The 13790-nt window shown below is 38.2% G+C and overlaps 2 protein-coding genes across 2 annotated transcripts; one reads left to right on the plus strand and one right to left on the minus strand.

The window, feature by feature from the left end:
* Positions 1-1368: 1368 nt before the first annotated feature.
* On the minus strand, positions 1369-4593 carry LOC121756566 (anamorsin homolog). Its single transcript, XM_042152135.1, has 8 exons — positions 4442-4593; positions 4074-4224; positions 3431-3591; positions 3259-3327; positions 2906-3065; positions 2689-2819; positions 1989-2063; positions 1369-1651 (listed from the first exon to the last, which is right to left on the minus strand). The coding sequence occupies exons 2-8, from the start codon at positions 4213-4215 to the stop codon at positions 1613-1615; spliced, it is 777 nt and encodes a 258-aa protein (XP_042008069.1). The 5' UTR covers positions 4216-4224; positions 4442-4593; the 3' UTR covers positions 1369-1612.
* A 5979-nt stretch (positions 4594-10572) lies between these two features.
* On the plus strand, positions 10573-12388 carry LOC121755866 (putative ankyrin repeat protein RF_0381). Its single transcript, XM_042151285.1, has 2 exons — positions 10573-10798; positions 11544-12388. Exons 1-2 carry the CDS (start codon positions 10650-10652, stop codon positions 12166-12168), a joined length of 774 nt encoding a protein of 257 aa, XP_042007219.1. The 5' UTR covers positions 10573-10649; the 3' UTR covers positions 12169-12388.
* The last annotated feature ends 1402 nt before the right edge of the window (positions 12389-13790 follow it).

The raw sequence follows: 13790 nt of genomic DNA on the forward strand, positions 1-13790 counted from the left end.
AGTCCCGGAATGCCGGGAGCGGCCGAAGCGAGGTCGACATCATCACCGCCGCGCTGAGCACCTACCAATCCATGAACGGTAAGTCGTTCAAATATCTTAACGTTTGGCAGGAGACGCGGACGCACCCGAAGTATAAGGGAGGCATAACATCCTCCTCTAGCGCCTCCTCCAAACGATCAAGGTCGGTAGCCTTATCCGACTCCGGCTCGGAAGAAGTGGCTAGCTAACTCGCCGGAGCTAACTTGGGTAGCCCCGACGCCGGACCGAGCGGTTTCCAACGCCGCCCCCAAGGAAGGAAGAAGGCGGCGGCCAACCGTCGTCGCGGCTCGACTCCCGAAGCCGCTCCCGCTCCCTATGTGCCACCTCCACCCCCGAACAACTCGCTGTGGATGCTCTTAAGCCAACTCAATATGGCTGATAGGTCATCTATGACCCCCACGCAACTTGAAACACACGAGACCATGATAAAAGGTCTCCAAAAACAATTGGGGTTGATCCCGCCGGATGCGTAGTCTTATTAGGAGTTTAATTATGTAATTTTTAATTTTTAGGATTTTAATTATGTAATTTTTAATTTTAAGGAGTTTAATTATGTAATTTTTAATTTTTAGGATTTTAATTATGTATTTTTTTAATTTTATATGTAATTTGTAATATTTATTGTGGTTTTTAAATGGATTTTAATATTATGGAAATGTTTTTGTTTAATTGAATTTTATATTAATTGTGCTCGTCCTTGCGGAAGAGCACAGTTGTGGGTGTTGTGCTCTTGCCAGAGAGCAGGCATGAATAGTACCGCCCGGGCCAACAACCGTACCGCTGGCAAAAGCACGATTGTGGATGCTCTAACAATCAGATGTCATCCAATAACACTAAAAACGAATAACATTTTGAACATAACTTCTTTTTAATATTATTTTGTAGGTTATTTTCCTCTTGTTAAACATGGACTCTCCTCCCTTTTTTTCTTTTACCCTTTCTTTTTTTTGTGTTAGTGCAAGAGAGGGGAGGAAAGAGATTCCAATTTCATATGGGGTAGCTGCGGTTAATCTATACTTTCTCCGTCCTTAAAGAATATACACTTTAAGTTCGGCACGAGTTTTAATAAAAAATTGATAAAGTAAGAGAATTGTAGAGAGAAAAAGTAATTAAAGTATTATTAGTGAAGAATGAGCCTCACCTCATTAAAGATAAAATAGTTTCCAAATTTAGAAAATGCATATTATCATGGGACGAACTAAAAAACAAAGAGTGCATAATCTTGTGGGAGGGAGAGAGTATATTACTACTACTAGTATTTAACATTCTATCTTCATATTACTATGACTTATTTTCCTTTTTTACCCATATACTATATATTTGCATCAATAGAATCAAAATCAATGACAAAAACATCATTAAAAATCAAAGTCATACAAGACAAAGCGCCTGCCTAATTCGAAGCTACTCTATTACTCAAAAACACATATTCAAGAAAATATTTCTTAACACGACCCCAAAGAGGACCACGGTTCATTCAATCTAACCCACAGCAGACAATCACATGACCAATTAGTAATGAACCAATAACACTTGTATACCAACATGGATCCTCATTCCAGCCTCTTCATGGTTAAATGTCAGAAGCAAGGAAGTTTCCGGACAACGCAACCTACCAAAGAGGTCGATATCTCAGTAACTCGGTATCAATAAATGTGCCATACACAGATTTATGGCAAGTTTGTTTAGTGGAACATCACCAGAATGCCAAACACAAGAACCAGACTAATTTTTCACAAGACTGTGTCACCCAATTCAGACTAAGTACTCACTGCAGATCCTAGCCCATCAGACTGAGACCCCACAAAACCCCCCCAAAATATAAGATGAAGTTTTAAAAGGAACCGATCTATCATGCTCTACTATATCTCAAATTGTTTTCAAGCATACGTCCACAATTCCACATGCATAAATACCAAGTCCTCATAATTTTATTGCACATCACATACCTTCTCGCCAAGCTTAAATTTTGGAAGACCCTTGTAAGGGCATGTAGAACACCGAAAAGCATCACCAAGACCACACTGTACAAAAAGGAATGCCCGTCAAGTAAAATTACATGTTACTGAGCAGAGTTTAACAAACAAGATAAGACGAATGAAGTGACATTTAGCTATGATAAGACTCTCGGCAGGAATAGTAAAAATCGATGGATATTCGACATATTATACATGCTCCACATAAAAGCAATAATTAGGAATAGGCAAATCCTAGTTCAGTGTCTTGGAAAATAATTTACCTATCAAGTTTACGACACACACAGTATGATAAGTTAATCAAGTACTATAAAACCTTTCCAGAGGAAGCATGAAAGATCTGACTTAATAAAAAAAAAAATTCTGGACATAATGTTAAGAAAAATCCAAACTTCAAAGATTAATATTCGTAACACTAATAGCAGGAACTTTGATTGTTTCATTCTATCTACCTTCACTGGAACATGGCCTCAAATATATGCATGCCATGGTGTTTATTCAACTACGCTTCTACCCAAAGATATTAACTTCAAAATCATGGGGGCATCTAGCCCAGGCTATAAAGGGTTGCAATTTACTTTAATGCCCAAATCTCATGCGGTCAATCTTAATATCAACAAAAATCAGGAAGCAGCAAAACAATGGATTTGCAGTCACATGTAATTCAACATACATTTCCACAAGCAGATTGAGGATTGTTAATCTGGTCCATAGTAAGCCCAAGCTTCACTTTTTCCTCCTCTTCAGCTCTTCCACAACTGCAGTTTTTGCAAGCTTTCCTTGTGATTCCAACTTCACAATCACCTATTGAGAAGCACTACGCTGTCATCATTTGTCACATTCAACTATGCATAGAATAGAACAATAAACAAATGAATATGATGACTAACTCGAGGGCAATTGGGGTTTTTTCAAATCCTCTTCAGTAAGAAGACTATCCTCATCAATCAAATCCTCATCATCATTAATCTGAACTTTTGGTAGAACTTGGGAAGTCTTTTTTAGGGCAAATGAAGATCCAATCTTCCATGAAGGCTTCTTACACTTTACCTGTCCATGTAAAATACAGTAAATTAATTCTGAGGATCCACAAGTAGAAAGCAACATTTAAACTCAAAAAAATAAAATTAAAACAAATGGAACAAGCCATAAGGGAAAATCACAAAACAACATCAACCCAGATTCCAAAAAAGATATAAATATGAGAACATAAAGTCAAGTAAGGGTTTAGGGAGAAACACACCCCAAAAGACTCCCTATCTATGTCCAGGAATCCAGCAAGAAACAAATCGCGTTCCAGAGAAGAGTTTTTCTGCAAGATAATCCAAGTATAATTATCAAATATGCTTAACATAGAAAAACCTTTTGGTGACTACATCTCCACCACGAACAAAACGTATAAACTAACAAACTACCATTTGTTCCACGGCAGTTTGGGAATCCAAATAAAAAAGGACAGTTCCACCAGGTTTTAAAACTCTTGAGATATTCCCAAGCAACTGATCACTAGGAAACTCCAATGTTTTACAGAGAGATACAACATCATTTATCGATGACGACTCCAGTGATGTCAGACCTGCCAACAGATATAAAAAGAACACAAAAATAAATAAAGTGAGCTGCCGTGAAAAAACATTGAAATGGAAACACATTCCAAAAAAACAACCAAAGCTTCTATATCCTTCAGAAATAGTAAGATTTTTATGCAGGTGATGAGAATTTATTCAAGTACTAATTAACTGGAGAACTCTTCTCCAGCATTTTAAATCCACATCACCAGCACTAGAGTCATCACTAGAGTAGGTAGACAGACTCAAAATCGATAATTAACACAATGTTATCAACCAGATAACTGTATTCTATCCTCCAACATTAGGAATAAATGACCTATACTACAAGTTGACAACATATACTGATATACATATGCAAAGAAAACCAACTTTATTAAGAATTTTTTGCAGTAGAGGATTCAATGATAAATTGATAAAACATTTCTTCAATACAATATACTACTGCTATATCTAAACTAAGAAAAATTTATAAGCGACAATAACTTACTCTCTGAGGTAGCTTGAGTGATGATCAAAGGATCCACCTTTACAACTTCTTCTTCCTTTCTCAGCTTCTTAATAGCATCGGAGATTGCGGAAATCGACACAGCGACTTGATCCGTGATCACCAACAATTTATCCTGCCCCATTTTCGTTCCCTACACCAAAATTACCCGAACGTAAACAGATCAAGTGCTAGAAAACAACGAAAATAGGTTTTGCGAATGATAGCCGCACAAAAGCATGAACGCATAGGCAAAATCAAACAGAAATTCAGCACATAAAAGGGGGGAAATCGCGAGGCAACTAGTCTAAACAATTAGTGGCAATTGAAACCAAAGCAGCAGAGGATTAATTGGAATCGCAAGCTCGCACCCGGAAATACGAGCTCCAGAAGCAATCGGCGGTAGCAGGGAAATGGATTATCGGTGAAATTTCACAAATGGTGATGAAAAAAGATGGTTTTTGCCGGCTGTGTTTAAATATTTTGGGAGCTTTCAGTTTTAGGGTCTCTCCGCCGACTTACTTTTCAAGATTAAATCGTGTTTGTAATTTCAAAGTCGTCGTTCCAGAATTTTATTCTGTAGTTATTAGTACTAGTACTATTTAAAAACTACTCCAATACTTCACAAAATATTACCTCCGCTATTTTAAAAATATAAATTCTTTGTATTTTTTTAATCTTATACTACACATTAATTTCTTTTACTTTATCAATTTTTCACTTCCTCTTTCTTACTTTACTAATTTTTTTCTTATTCTCTTTTACTTTATCAATTATACATAAAAACTCTGTCATTTTAAAAGTTTCTATTTTTATAATAGAAGGTATGTTTTGTGTATTAAATGATAATTTTTTTTATAAACAGTTAAAATGAAGATAAAGTAACATAAAAAATAATACTATAAAAAAGAAAATAATAATAATAATAATGTATAAAAATTAATAATAATACTCCCTCCATCCGTGAATAAGAGTCCCGTTTTTTCATTTTAATCCGTCCGTAAATAGGAGTCCCGGTTCACTTTTATCACGAATGGTAATAGGGTCTCACATTCCACTAACTCATTCCACTCACATTTCATTTAAAATTAATATATATAAGGACCCCTATTCCACTAACTCTTTTCTACCTACTTTTCTAACATTTCTTAAAACCCGTTGCGCTAAGAAATTAGACTCCTAATGGCAGACGGAAGGAGTACTATTTAAAATAGAGAAAAATAATATTTCATCCATCCCCAAAGAATATACACTTTGGGTTTGACAAGTGGTTTAATATGAAATTGGTAGAGTAAGAAAGAGATAGAGATAAAAAGTAAATAAAGTATTATTAGTGGAGAATGAGTCAGACTTCATTTGAGAGAAGAGAGTTTTCAAAATTAGAAAGTGCATATTCTTGTGGGACGGACTAAAAAGGAAAGATTGTATATTCTTGTGGGACGGAAGGAGTAATAATAATAATAATAATAATAATAATAATAATAATAATAATAATAATAATAATATCTTTAAAAAATATGATAACGTTAATTACTATGTCATTCGAATTAATGATTTAACTAAAATCAATCTAGTAATATATTTAATTGATTAACAAATCGACCCCAAGTAAACTAAATTTGATCTTAGTAATAGTTTATCTAAATTTCTTCTATGAAAACTAGTGATTATTTATCCATATTGGATTTATTTGATATAAAATTCGAGTCTATTGTGTATTTGTGTTCATGTCTCCATTTTTGTTAGTTTATCCATTACGAGATACTCCCTCTATATGTGAATAGAAATCCGATTTTTTCATTATCGGTTTGTCCGCAAATAGGAGTATCGGTTCACTTTTCTATGAATGGTATATAGGCCCCACATTCCACTGACTCATTTCACTCAAATTTCTATTAAAACTAATATATTGAAGTTGGACCATATTCCACTAACTTTTTCTCACTCAACTTTTTGAACATTTCTTAAAACTCATGCCAAAAAAAAATGGGACTCCTATTCGTAGACGAGGGAGTAAGTGATTTTGTATTTTATTTTATTTAAAATGCTTTAAATTATGTGATACATTTATGATTTTGGCATTTACTCCCTCTGTCCGCCATTAGAAATCTCATTTCTTGGCTACACGGGGTTTAAGAAATGTTAAGAAAAGTGGGTGGAAAAGAGTTAGTGGAATATGAGTCTCACTTATATATATTAGTTTTTGTTAAGAGTATTTTGAGCTGATACAAACACTCCAATGAATCAATGAGTTCAACGGAGGCACTTAGAGGTTGGCAATAGAAGGATCAATTACAACGAGCAAGAAGCCGTTGCATGGAGCAGTTGGAGATCAGTTACACCAACTGATCTTACTCTATCTTACACTCCCTATAAATATTGTCGTAATCCAAATAGCTCATTGAGAAGAAACGAGAGAAAGAAATCAGCTGAGGGATCATAACAACAATCTATGGCTAGAGTGAGAGATACACACTATCTTTGTGAGGAACTAGCTTGTATAGTCTTCGGTGTGATATGAGTTCATATGCGAAGAGGGAGTAGCTTGTTCTTGAGTGTGTGATCTTGTTGTATGATTGTAGTTCTTGATCGTGATTGAAGTAAATCGATTCGTTATTCTCCCGTGGACGTAGGCTTACGCCGAACCACGTATATCCTCGTGTTCTTGTTGTTCCATTTCGTTTTTGCTCCGATCTCGATTTCCAACAACTGGCGCCGTCTGTGGGAAGGAGGAGAATCGTTGGAAGAAGTCGGAGATGAAGAACGGAGGGAGATGCTGAAAGTAGTCGGAGATGAAGAACGGAGGGAGATGCTGAAAGTAGCGTCTCGAATGCAGCGGTCTTGGAGAAGGAGATTGAGTTCTTGATCACGTCAGTTGAAGGGGACGACGGTGTGGTCAGTTTTGGTTCGTGCAGCTTTGAGCGATATTGTTGAGAAGTTTTCTGCATTGGCGATTCATTGTGGAGAGAGCTCGAAGGTTCATCGATCAAGAAAGAGGGAAGTTCTTGGTGATCGTTGGTGTAGCTCGCTCAATGATCGTTGCTCATACTGATGATCCATAATGGGATCGAGTATGGCGATATGCAACTCATTTCCGAAGCCTATGATGATGTTGATGGATATTGAAGGCCATGAGAGCCTTGATGAGATGATGCTTCAGAGGCAGACGACGATGGTGAGATATCTTGGATGGTGCAAAGATGGTGTTCGACGAAATGCCTGAAAGAGAAGTAAATTGACGAATGAAGGGTTTCTTGAGGTTCCAACGGTGCATCCAAGTGGAAACGGTTACAAAATGCGGTTGCAGCATAGGCCGTCGTCAAGAAATGCCGGAGAGGAATGTGATTGCTTGGATGATAATAATCGCAAGGCACGTCAAAAAGGAACTCGAGTAGGACGGAGGCGTGACGACGACGCCATGGCTCTGCTCTCTCAGATGGAGACGCTGGGTTATCGCCCCAATTTGGCGTCGTATTCGTGTTTGATAGCTAGCCTCGGAGACATCGGGAGGACGCTGGAGGCGAACGCGATATCCCAGGGAATGGTTATTTCGGGAGGTAGGCCGAAGGTTGGGCTGTTGAATTTGATGCTCAGAAGCTGTTTGATGAAAGGCCTTTCAGATTGGTCCGACGAAGTTTTTGTGCGCGATTTAAAATTGATCAAGGGAATCTGAGCAAGCATGTGAATCAGAGAAGTATACTTCAGAATCAATCTGCTGCATGATGCAAAGTCTGAAGACGAGTTACTCAAGGAGCAGCTCGGTCTGTTGGAGATCTCAATGAGAGATGCGAAGATGAGTAAGAGCAACGTCGATGACGTCGTGCTCGTTAGTGGTCCAAGCAGCGATCCTAAGCGATGAAGGTGGCATAATCTTGGCAGAAATTCAGATATCACTCATGAGAGATGTGTTATATCTCTGGGGATCAGCAACTCCAATTCTGAATCGGGGAAGATTCAAATTAGGTGGAGGTTTTATCGTCCGGTGGAGGCGATCGTCCGGTGGAGGCGTTGTGGCTGATCAAGGAAGTGATAAAGGAGGATCTGGGGATGATTCTCGGAGTCAGGATGCTGACAAGAATAGTCAAGATTGGCGCTACTCGGACATGAGATCGACAAAGAACAAGATGATCGAAAGAAGTGTTGTATCATCTCAAAAGGTGGAGGATTGTTAAGAGTATTTTGAGCTGATACAAACACTCCAATGAATCAATGAGTTCAACGGAGGCACTTAGAGGTTGGCAATAGAAGGATCAATTACAACGAGCAAGAAGCCGTTGCATGGAGCAGTTGGAGATCAGTTACACCAACTGATCTTACTCTATCTTACACTCCCTATAAATATTGTCGTAATCCAAATAGCTCATTGAGAAGAAACGAGAGAAAGAAATCAGCTGAGGGATCATAACAACAATCTATGGCTAGAGTGAGAGATACACACTATCTTTGTGAGGAACTAGCTTGTATAGTCTTCGGTGTGATATGAGTTCATATGCGAAGAGGGAGTAGCTTGTTCTTGAGTGTGTGATCTTGTTGTATGATTGTAGTTCTTGATCGTGATTGAAGTAAATCGATTCGTTATTCTCCCGTGGACGTAGGCTTACGCCGAACCACGTATATCCTCGTGTTCTTGTTGTTCCATTTCGTTTTTGCTCCGATCTCGATTTCCAACAGTTTTAAATGAAATGTGAGTGGAATGTGAGACCCTAAAACCATTTTTGGTAAAAGTGAACCGAGACTCTTATTCGTCGACGGACTAAAATGGAAAAACGGGACTCCTATTTGCGGACGAAAGTGAGTAATTGATACTTCCTCAATTTTTTAAAAATAGATAAAAAATAGTTTCTATTTTTATGAAACAGTTTAGATAGTATTCTTTTAATACATTACTATTTTCTTGCTTACTTTATTTTCTATTATATTTTTTTTTCTACTTAATTTAACTTAGGGGTGATAAAAGGGACAGCGGGTAATGTATAATTTCCATCTTGACCCGCTATCCGTCGGGTATCGGGTACCTACTACCCGACAATAATGGGAAACGAGGCTAGATCGGGTAGTGTGTTTTAGAGTTTTGCGGGTAGCAGATATAAATAAATAATAGAGGCGTTTCAAATAGTTAAAGTGGAGAAAAAAAATATAGTTCAATAATAATAGTCATATACGCATTCATTTTGGAAAAAAGTAATACTAATAAAGAGTTAACGTGGAGAAAAAGTAAAGTAGGAGATAATAACGTAGAGAAGAGTATTTATACTAGTATTATTTTTTCAAAACAAGTGTAGAAATGAAAAGCATCTATTAAGGAGAAACGAAGGGAGTACTTTATAGAATATACAAGTGTAAACTCATCGGAACTAGCTATAGAGTGTCCCCTCACTTTTATTCTCAATCTATTTAAAGGTTACCATAGATATTAATAAAATAAATTAAGGAACATTGTCGGCTATTAGGATTTTCAAATTTTATGTTAGGATTTCGTGTCGGGTATGGGTACCCGCAATTTCGGGTTCATGATAATTCCGATATGTTGCGGGGCGGGTATTGGAACAATAAATTTGGCTAAAATCGGGTACGGGTACCCGACTTGCTGCGCAACAAAAAATATTGCAATACTTTTGTAAGTCGAATGAGTATTACAATAAGGCCAGCTTAATCGGTTCTCCGGTTCTCGGGTACTCGGAACCGGAACTGGAACCGGAACCGGAATCGGAATTGACCGGGTAATTGAGGAACCGGGAACCAGAGAGCCGGTTCCGGTACCGGTTTTAATATTTTTAAAAATTCCGGTTTCGGTTTCGGTTCCGGTTCTACCCGAAACCGAATAATATATCAATTTTAGATTTTATAAAACTGAAATTTTTTCCTAAAATTTAAGTATAGTAATTAACGGTAAATTATTTATTAATATTTGTCAAGGTTGGTTTTAATTCTTTAGTTTTACTGAATGCATTCTTTTGCTACTTGGATATTGCTTAACATAAATCTAGCTTGGGTTGATCATATGATTTTCTAATTTATGTGTTTGGATATTATACTTCATTCATGGCTTCTATTATTTACCATCATACTCATCAACGAAACACGCGAAGTAAATATCACATCTCTGGTTTGACATCACAGGCAACTCGTGAGTTAACGGGAGGATCAAATTTCTCCATACTACTATTACTTAGTGGAGATGATGTGATTTTTGTTGAATCTAAGCTAAATCTGGTGGTGTTATATTAAAATTAGGGCAAATAATAAATAACTTACCATTACTTATTATATATAAATTAAAATTAACAGTACAAATCGGTTCCGATTTGGAACTGGAACCGGCCGGTTCCAAACCGGAATCGTCCGGAACCTTCCGATTCCGGTTCCGGGTCCAAGATTCATGAAAATTAGCAATTAGGTACCCGGTCAACTAGAGCGGGTAGAACCGGAACCGGCCGAATAAGCTGGCCTAATTACAATCGTTGAATAACAATAAAATCAACAAAATAAAATGGCGATTCAAACTACAAATTCGCTCCTCATTTCACTTGAGCACACAAACCAGACCTCTGAATAATCTCCAATTGAAAAGGGGAAATCATGGGGAAAAAGCCTTCGGCGGCGAGCGCTGGTTCCGGTGGTGAAGAGCTGCACGCGGCTGCGCGATCGGGCGACCTCAAGGCGGTGCAGGCGATATGCAGCACCAATCCTCTCGCTGTCAACTCTCGCGATAGGCACTCCCGTACGCCGTATCCTCATCTATTTTCACTCCTGTTTCTCTTCATTTTGTTTTCCCCCAATTTCACCGCCATTATTAATGCTAGTCAGCTTTAATTTCACATTGGAGCTTAAAAGAGTTTTCCTTAGGGTTTAGGTAGTATACTGCATTTTAAATTTGATGGTAGTGAAAATTGACTGGAATTGGAACATGAAATTGTAAAAAAAATCTGTGTTTGGTGTAGATAGACAGCTGAAGCCTGAAACTAACATGAATGCTAGTTTAATTTGTTCTCGTATCTGGAATTAGGCATCTTCATGTTACTGCATTCTGCAATACTTGTGTTGATTGGAGACTCTATCTAATGTGTTACTCCAGTTTCTGAAAAAAAAAATGATCACACAATATCACAAATGATCATTTCCAATTTTTTTGAGAGAGTTTAGGAATTCTAGGTTTATAAAGAAAAGAACATTGGATCATCAGTTAATTCCGATTTTGAGTGAACACGGGTTCTTCAAAAAGTTCATGGATACTAACTACTCCCAGTTTATAGAAAATGGATAGTATCATGCAAAACTTACATATATGCTTCTGATGTTACGTCTAGAGTTAAAAAGAAATCAATATTGCATCATTCTAAGAGCACGAGTAATATAGTGCAGCAGGATATAAGATCTTGTCCCCATTTAGTTCATGGAGTATGTGTCAAGGTACTTTATAGTTGATGCTGCACTCTTTTGATCTTCTGTTTCCTTAAATGCCGTTGAACCTAGACTACACCTAGCGGCATGGGCTGGGCATTCTGAAGTTGTAAACTATCTCTGTAAGAACAAGGCCGATGTGGGTGCTGCTGCCATGGATGACATGGGTGCAATTCACTTTGCCGCACAGAAGGGTCATCTCGACGTTGTCAAGATTCTGCTGGCATCGGGAGTATCCGTCAAGTCTTGTAACCGGAAGGGCATGACCGCTCTTCACTATGCTACTCAGGGCTCCAACGTAGAATTCGTTAATTACTTGCTCAAGAAAGGTGCAAACAAGAATAATAAGAACAAGGCTGGAAAAACTGCTGTTGATCTTGCAAGCAGTGAAGAAATCCGCAAATTGTTACTTGAATATGAGCCTTCTTCTCAAAGAGTGGTCAGCAGTGGTAATGAAAAAGATGAAAAAAAAACTGCTTCTGTTGAAGAAGCAGTGGAGAGGTCTGATGGAGGGACTGCTGCTGTGCAAGGAGATGAAGGTAATGAAGAAGAGAAACATGAGAGTCTGAAGAGGAAAAATGGAGATAGTAACGAGGAAAACCGACAGGGAACTAAGAAGACTAAGGTAGCTCTGGGCCATCTTCTAGCAGAGGATGATATGCCGGAAGAGGAGGAAGAAGAAGAAGGAGAAGATTAACGAACCTTTTGGTGAGGGAAAATCTTTTCTTATAGTTTCTCCACATCAGGTAGTTTATGATCCAATTTTAGTGCTATAGATAGATAGTTGTGTGAGGAACTTAGAAATTATGCTTCTAATTGTTGTTGCTGTTGAAGATCAATGGTTTAATACTCTCCCCTTTCTAAGCACTTAATTTGGAAATGATGGAAATCTTATAATTTCACAATTTTTCCATTTTTATAATCGTACTGTAGGGTGGCTATATTCTTTCAATTTCATTACAATTCATAATATTATTATACTAATATTGATGTGAAACATTTTTTCCCCACCCGATAAAAAATGTGGACACTATTAAAATGTGTTTCAATTTTTTCATTTTCTCGTCTCTTGTTTAGTAGTAATAAATTTACAACCAATAATACATGGACCATAATTTGTGGCTAGCTTCACGTGGATAAGCATTTATATGTCAGCTATTGAATTTATTCTAATCAAATTATGTAAATTTGTTTTAAGAGCTTCAATATACTCCCTCGGTCCAAGGTGGTTAAATCGTATTTCTTTTTTGATTATCTAAGTAGAGATGCCCAAGGTTTACAGTTCTGAAACGGTTAACCGTAGAACTGTAACCAGCGATTAAGGTTTCGAACCAGAACCGTGAGATTTATATGGAACTGAAACCGTGAGTCGGTTTAGGTTTTAAAATTCTAGAACCAAAATCGTGCCAGAACCGCCGGTTCAGGGCGGTTTCAAACCGAAACTGTGAAAAATCGCCGGAAAACTGTGAAACCGAGCCGGCACCACAAAACATTGTCGATCCGTGTGGTAGAATGATGTTTGAATTACTAATTGCCTAAAGATAAATAGAGGGAAAAACGAATAAAATGAGAGAAATTTATAAGTTACAATCCCTGCGTTTCATTCAATATTTCCTGCGTTTTATGCACAACAGGTTGTGCTGTGATTTGCAAAACAGCACAGGATCCTTCCCCAAAACTTAGTGTGCTCTACAATGTGACACCGATTTAGTAGCTTAGTGATACCGTTAACTAATCATATTTTCTTGATTTGACCTTCATGATTGTTGGACCTTTAGTGACACTCATGACTAGTATGTTACTGCCAATTTTTTCCTTTTTTTAATGAAAAATATTCTTTAAGGCCATCCGCAATGGGGCGGACGATGGCACGCCCGATGGCGCGCATCGTCCCCGCCCGCCATCGTCCGCCCCATTGCGGGTGCGTGACATAGGCCGCGGACGATCATCGCGCCCTATACTAAGGGCGCGGAGTATAGCGCGGACGATGTCCATCGTCTGCCCCATTGCGGCCTACGCGGACGATGGCCGCGGACGATAGGCCATCGGCCGCGCCATCGTCCGCCCCACTGTAGGCTACGCGGACGATGGCACGCGTTTTTGATTTTCTATTTAAATCTCGTTTCTCATTCATTTGTACATACGAACATATCGACTATCTCTTTACATATTCTCTCTCAACATCCAACCAAAATGAATCTCGGCGACGACACCAATAGTTCTAGTTCGTCTGAGTCCGGTAGTTCGACGTCAGAAGCATTAGATGCAGCCGTTGAAGAGGCCATGGCGGCATGCTATGCGGCAATGCAGCGCGAGGAG

This window comes from Salvia splendens, chromosome 11 (assembly GCF_004379255.2).
Source record: "Salvia splendens isolate huo1 chromosome 11, SspV2, whole genome shotgun sequence".
Lineage (NCBI taxonomy): Eukaryota > Viridiplantae > Streptophyta > Magnoliopsida > Lamiales > Lamiaceae > Salvia > Salvia splendens.

What these genes read in the sequence shown, in the direction of transcription:
- LOC121755866 (XM_042151285.1), top strand. Translation starts at nt 10,650, where the DNA reads ATGGGGAAAAAGCCTTCGGCGGCGAGCGCTGGTTCCGGTGGTGAAGAG. An exon ending in GATAGGCACTCCCGTACGCC is followed by an intron (nt 10,799 to 11,543) that starts GTATCCTCATCT and finishes CGTTGAACCTAG; the next exon opens with ACTACACCTAGCGGCATGGG.
- LOC121756566 (XM_042152135.1), bottom strand. Translation starts at nt 4,215, where the DNA reads ATGGGGCAGGATAAATTGTTGGTGATCACGGATCAAGTCGCTGTGTCG. An exon ending in CACTCAAGCTACCTCAGAGA is followed by an intron (nt 3,592 to 4,073) that starts GTAAGTTATTGT and finishes ATCTGTTGGCAG; the next exon opens with GTCTGACATCACTGGAGTCG. An exon ending in TAGATAGGGAGTCTTTTGGG is followed by an intron (nt 3,066 to 3,258) that starts GTGTGTTTCTCC and finishes TTACATGGACAG; the next exon opens with GTAAAGTGTAAGAAGCCTTC.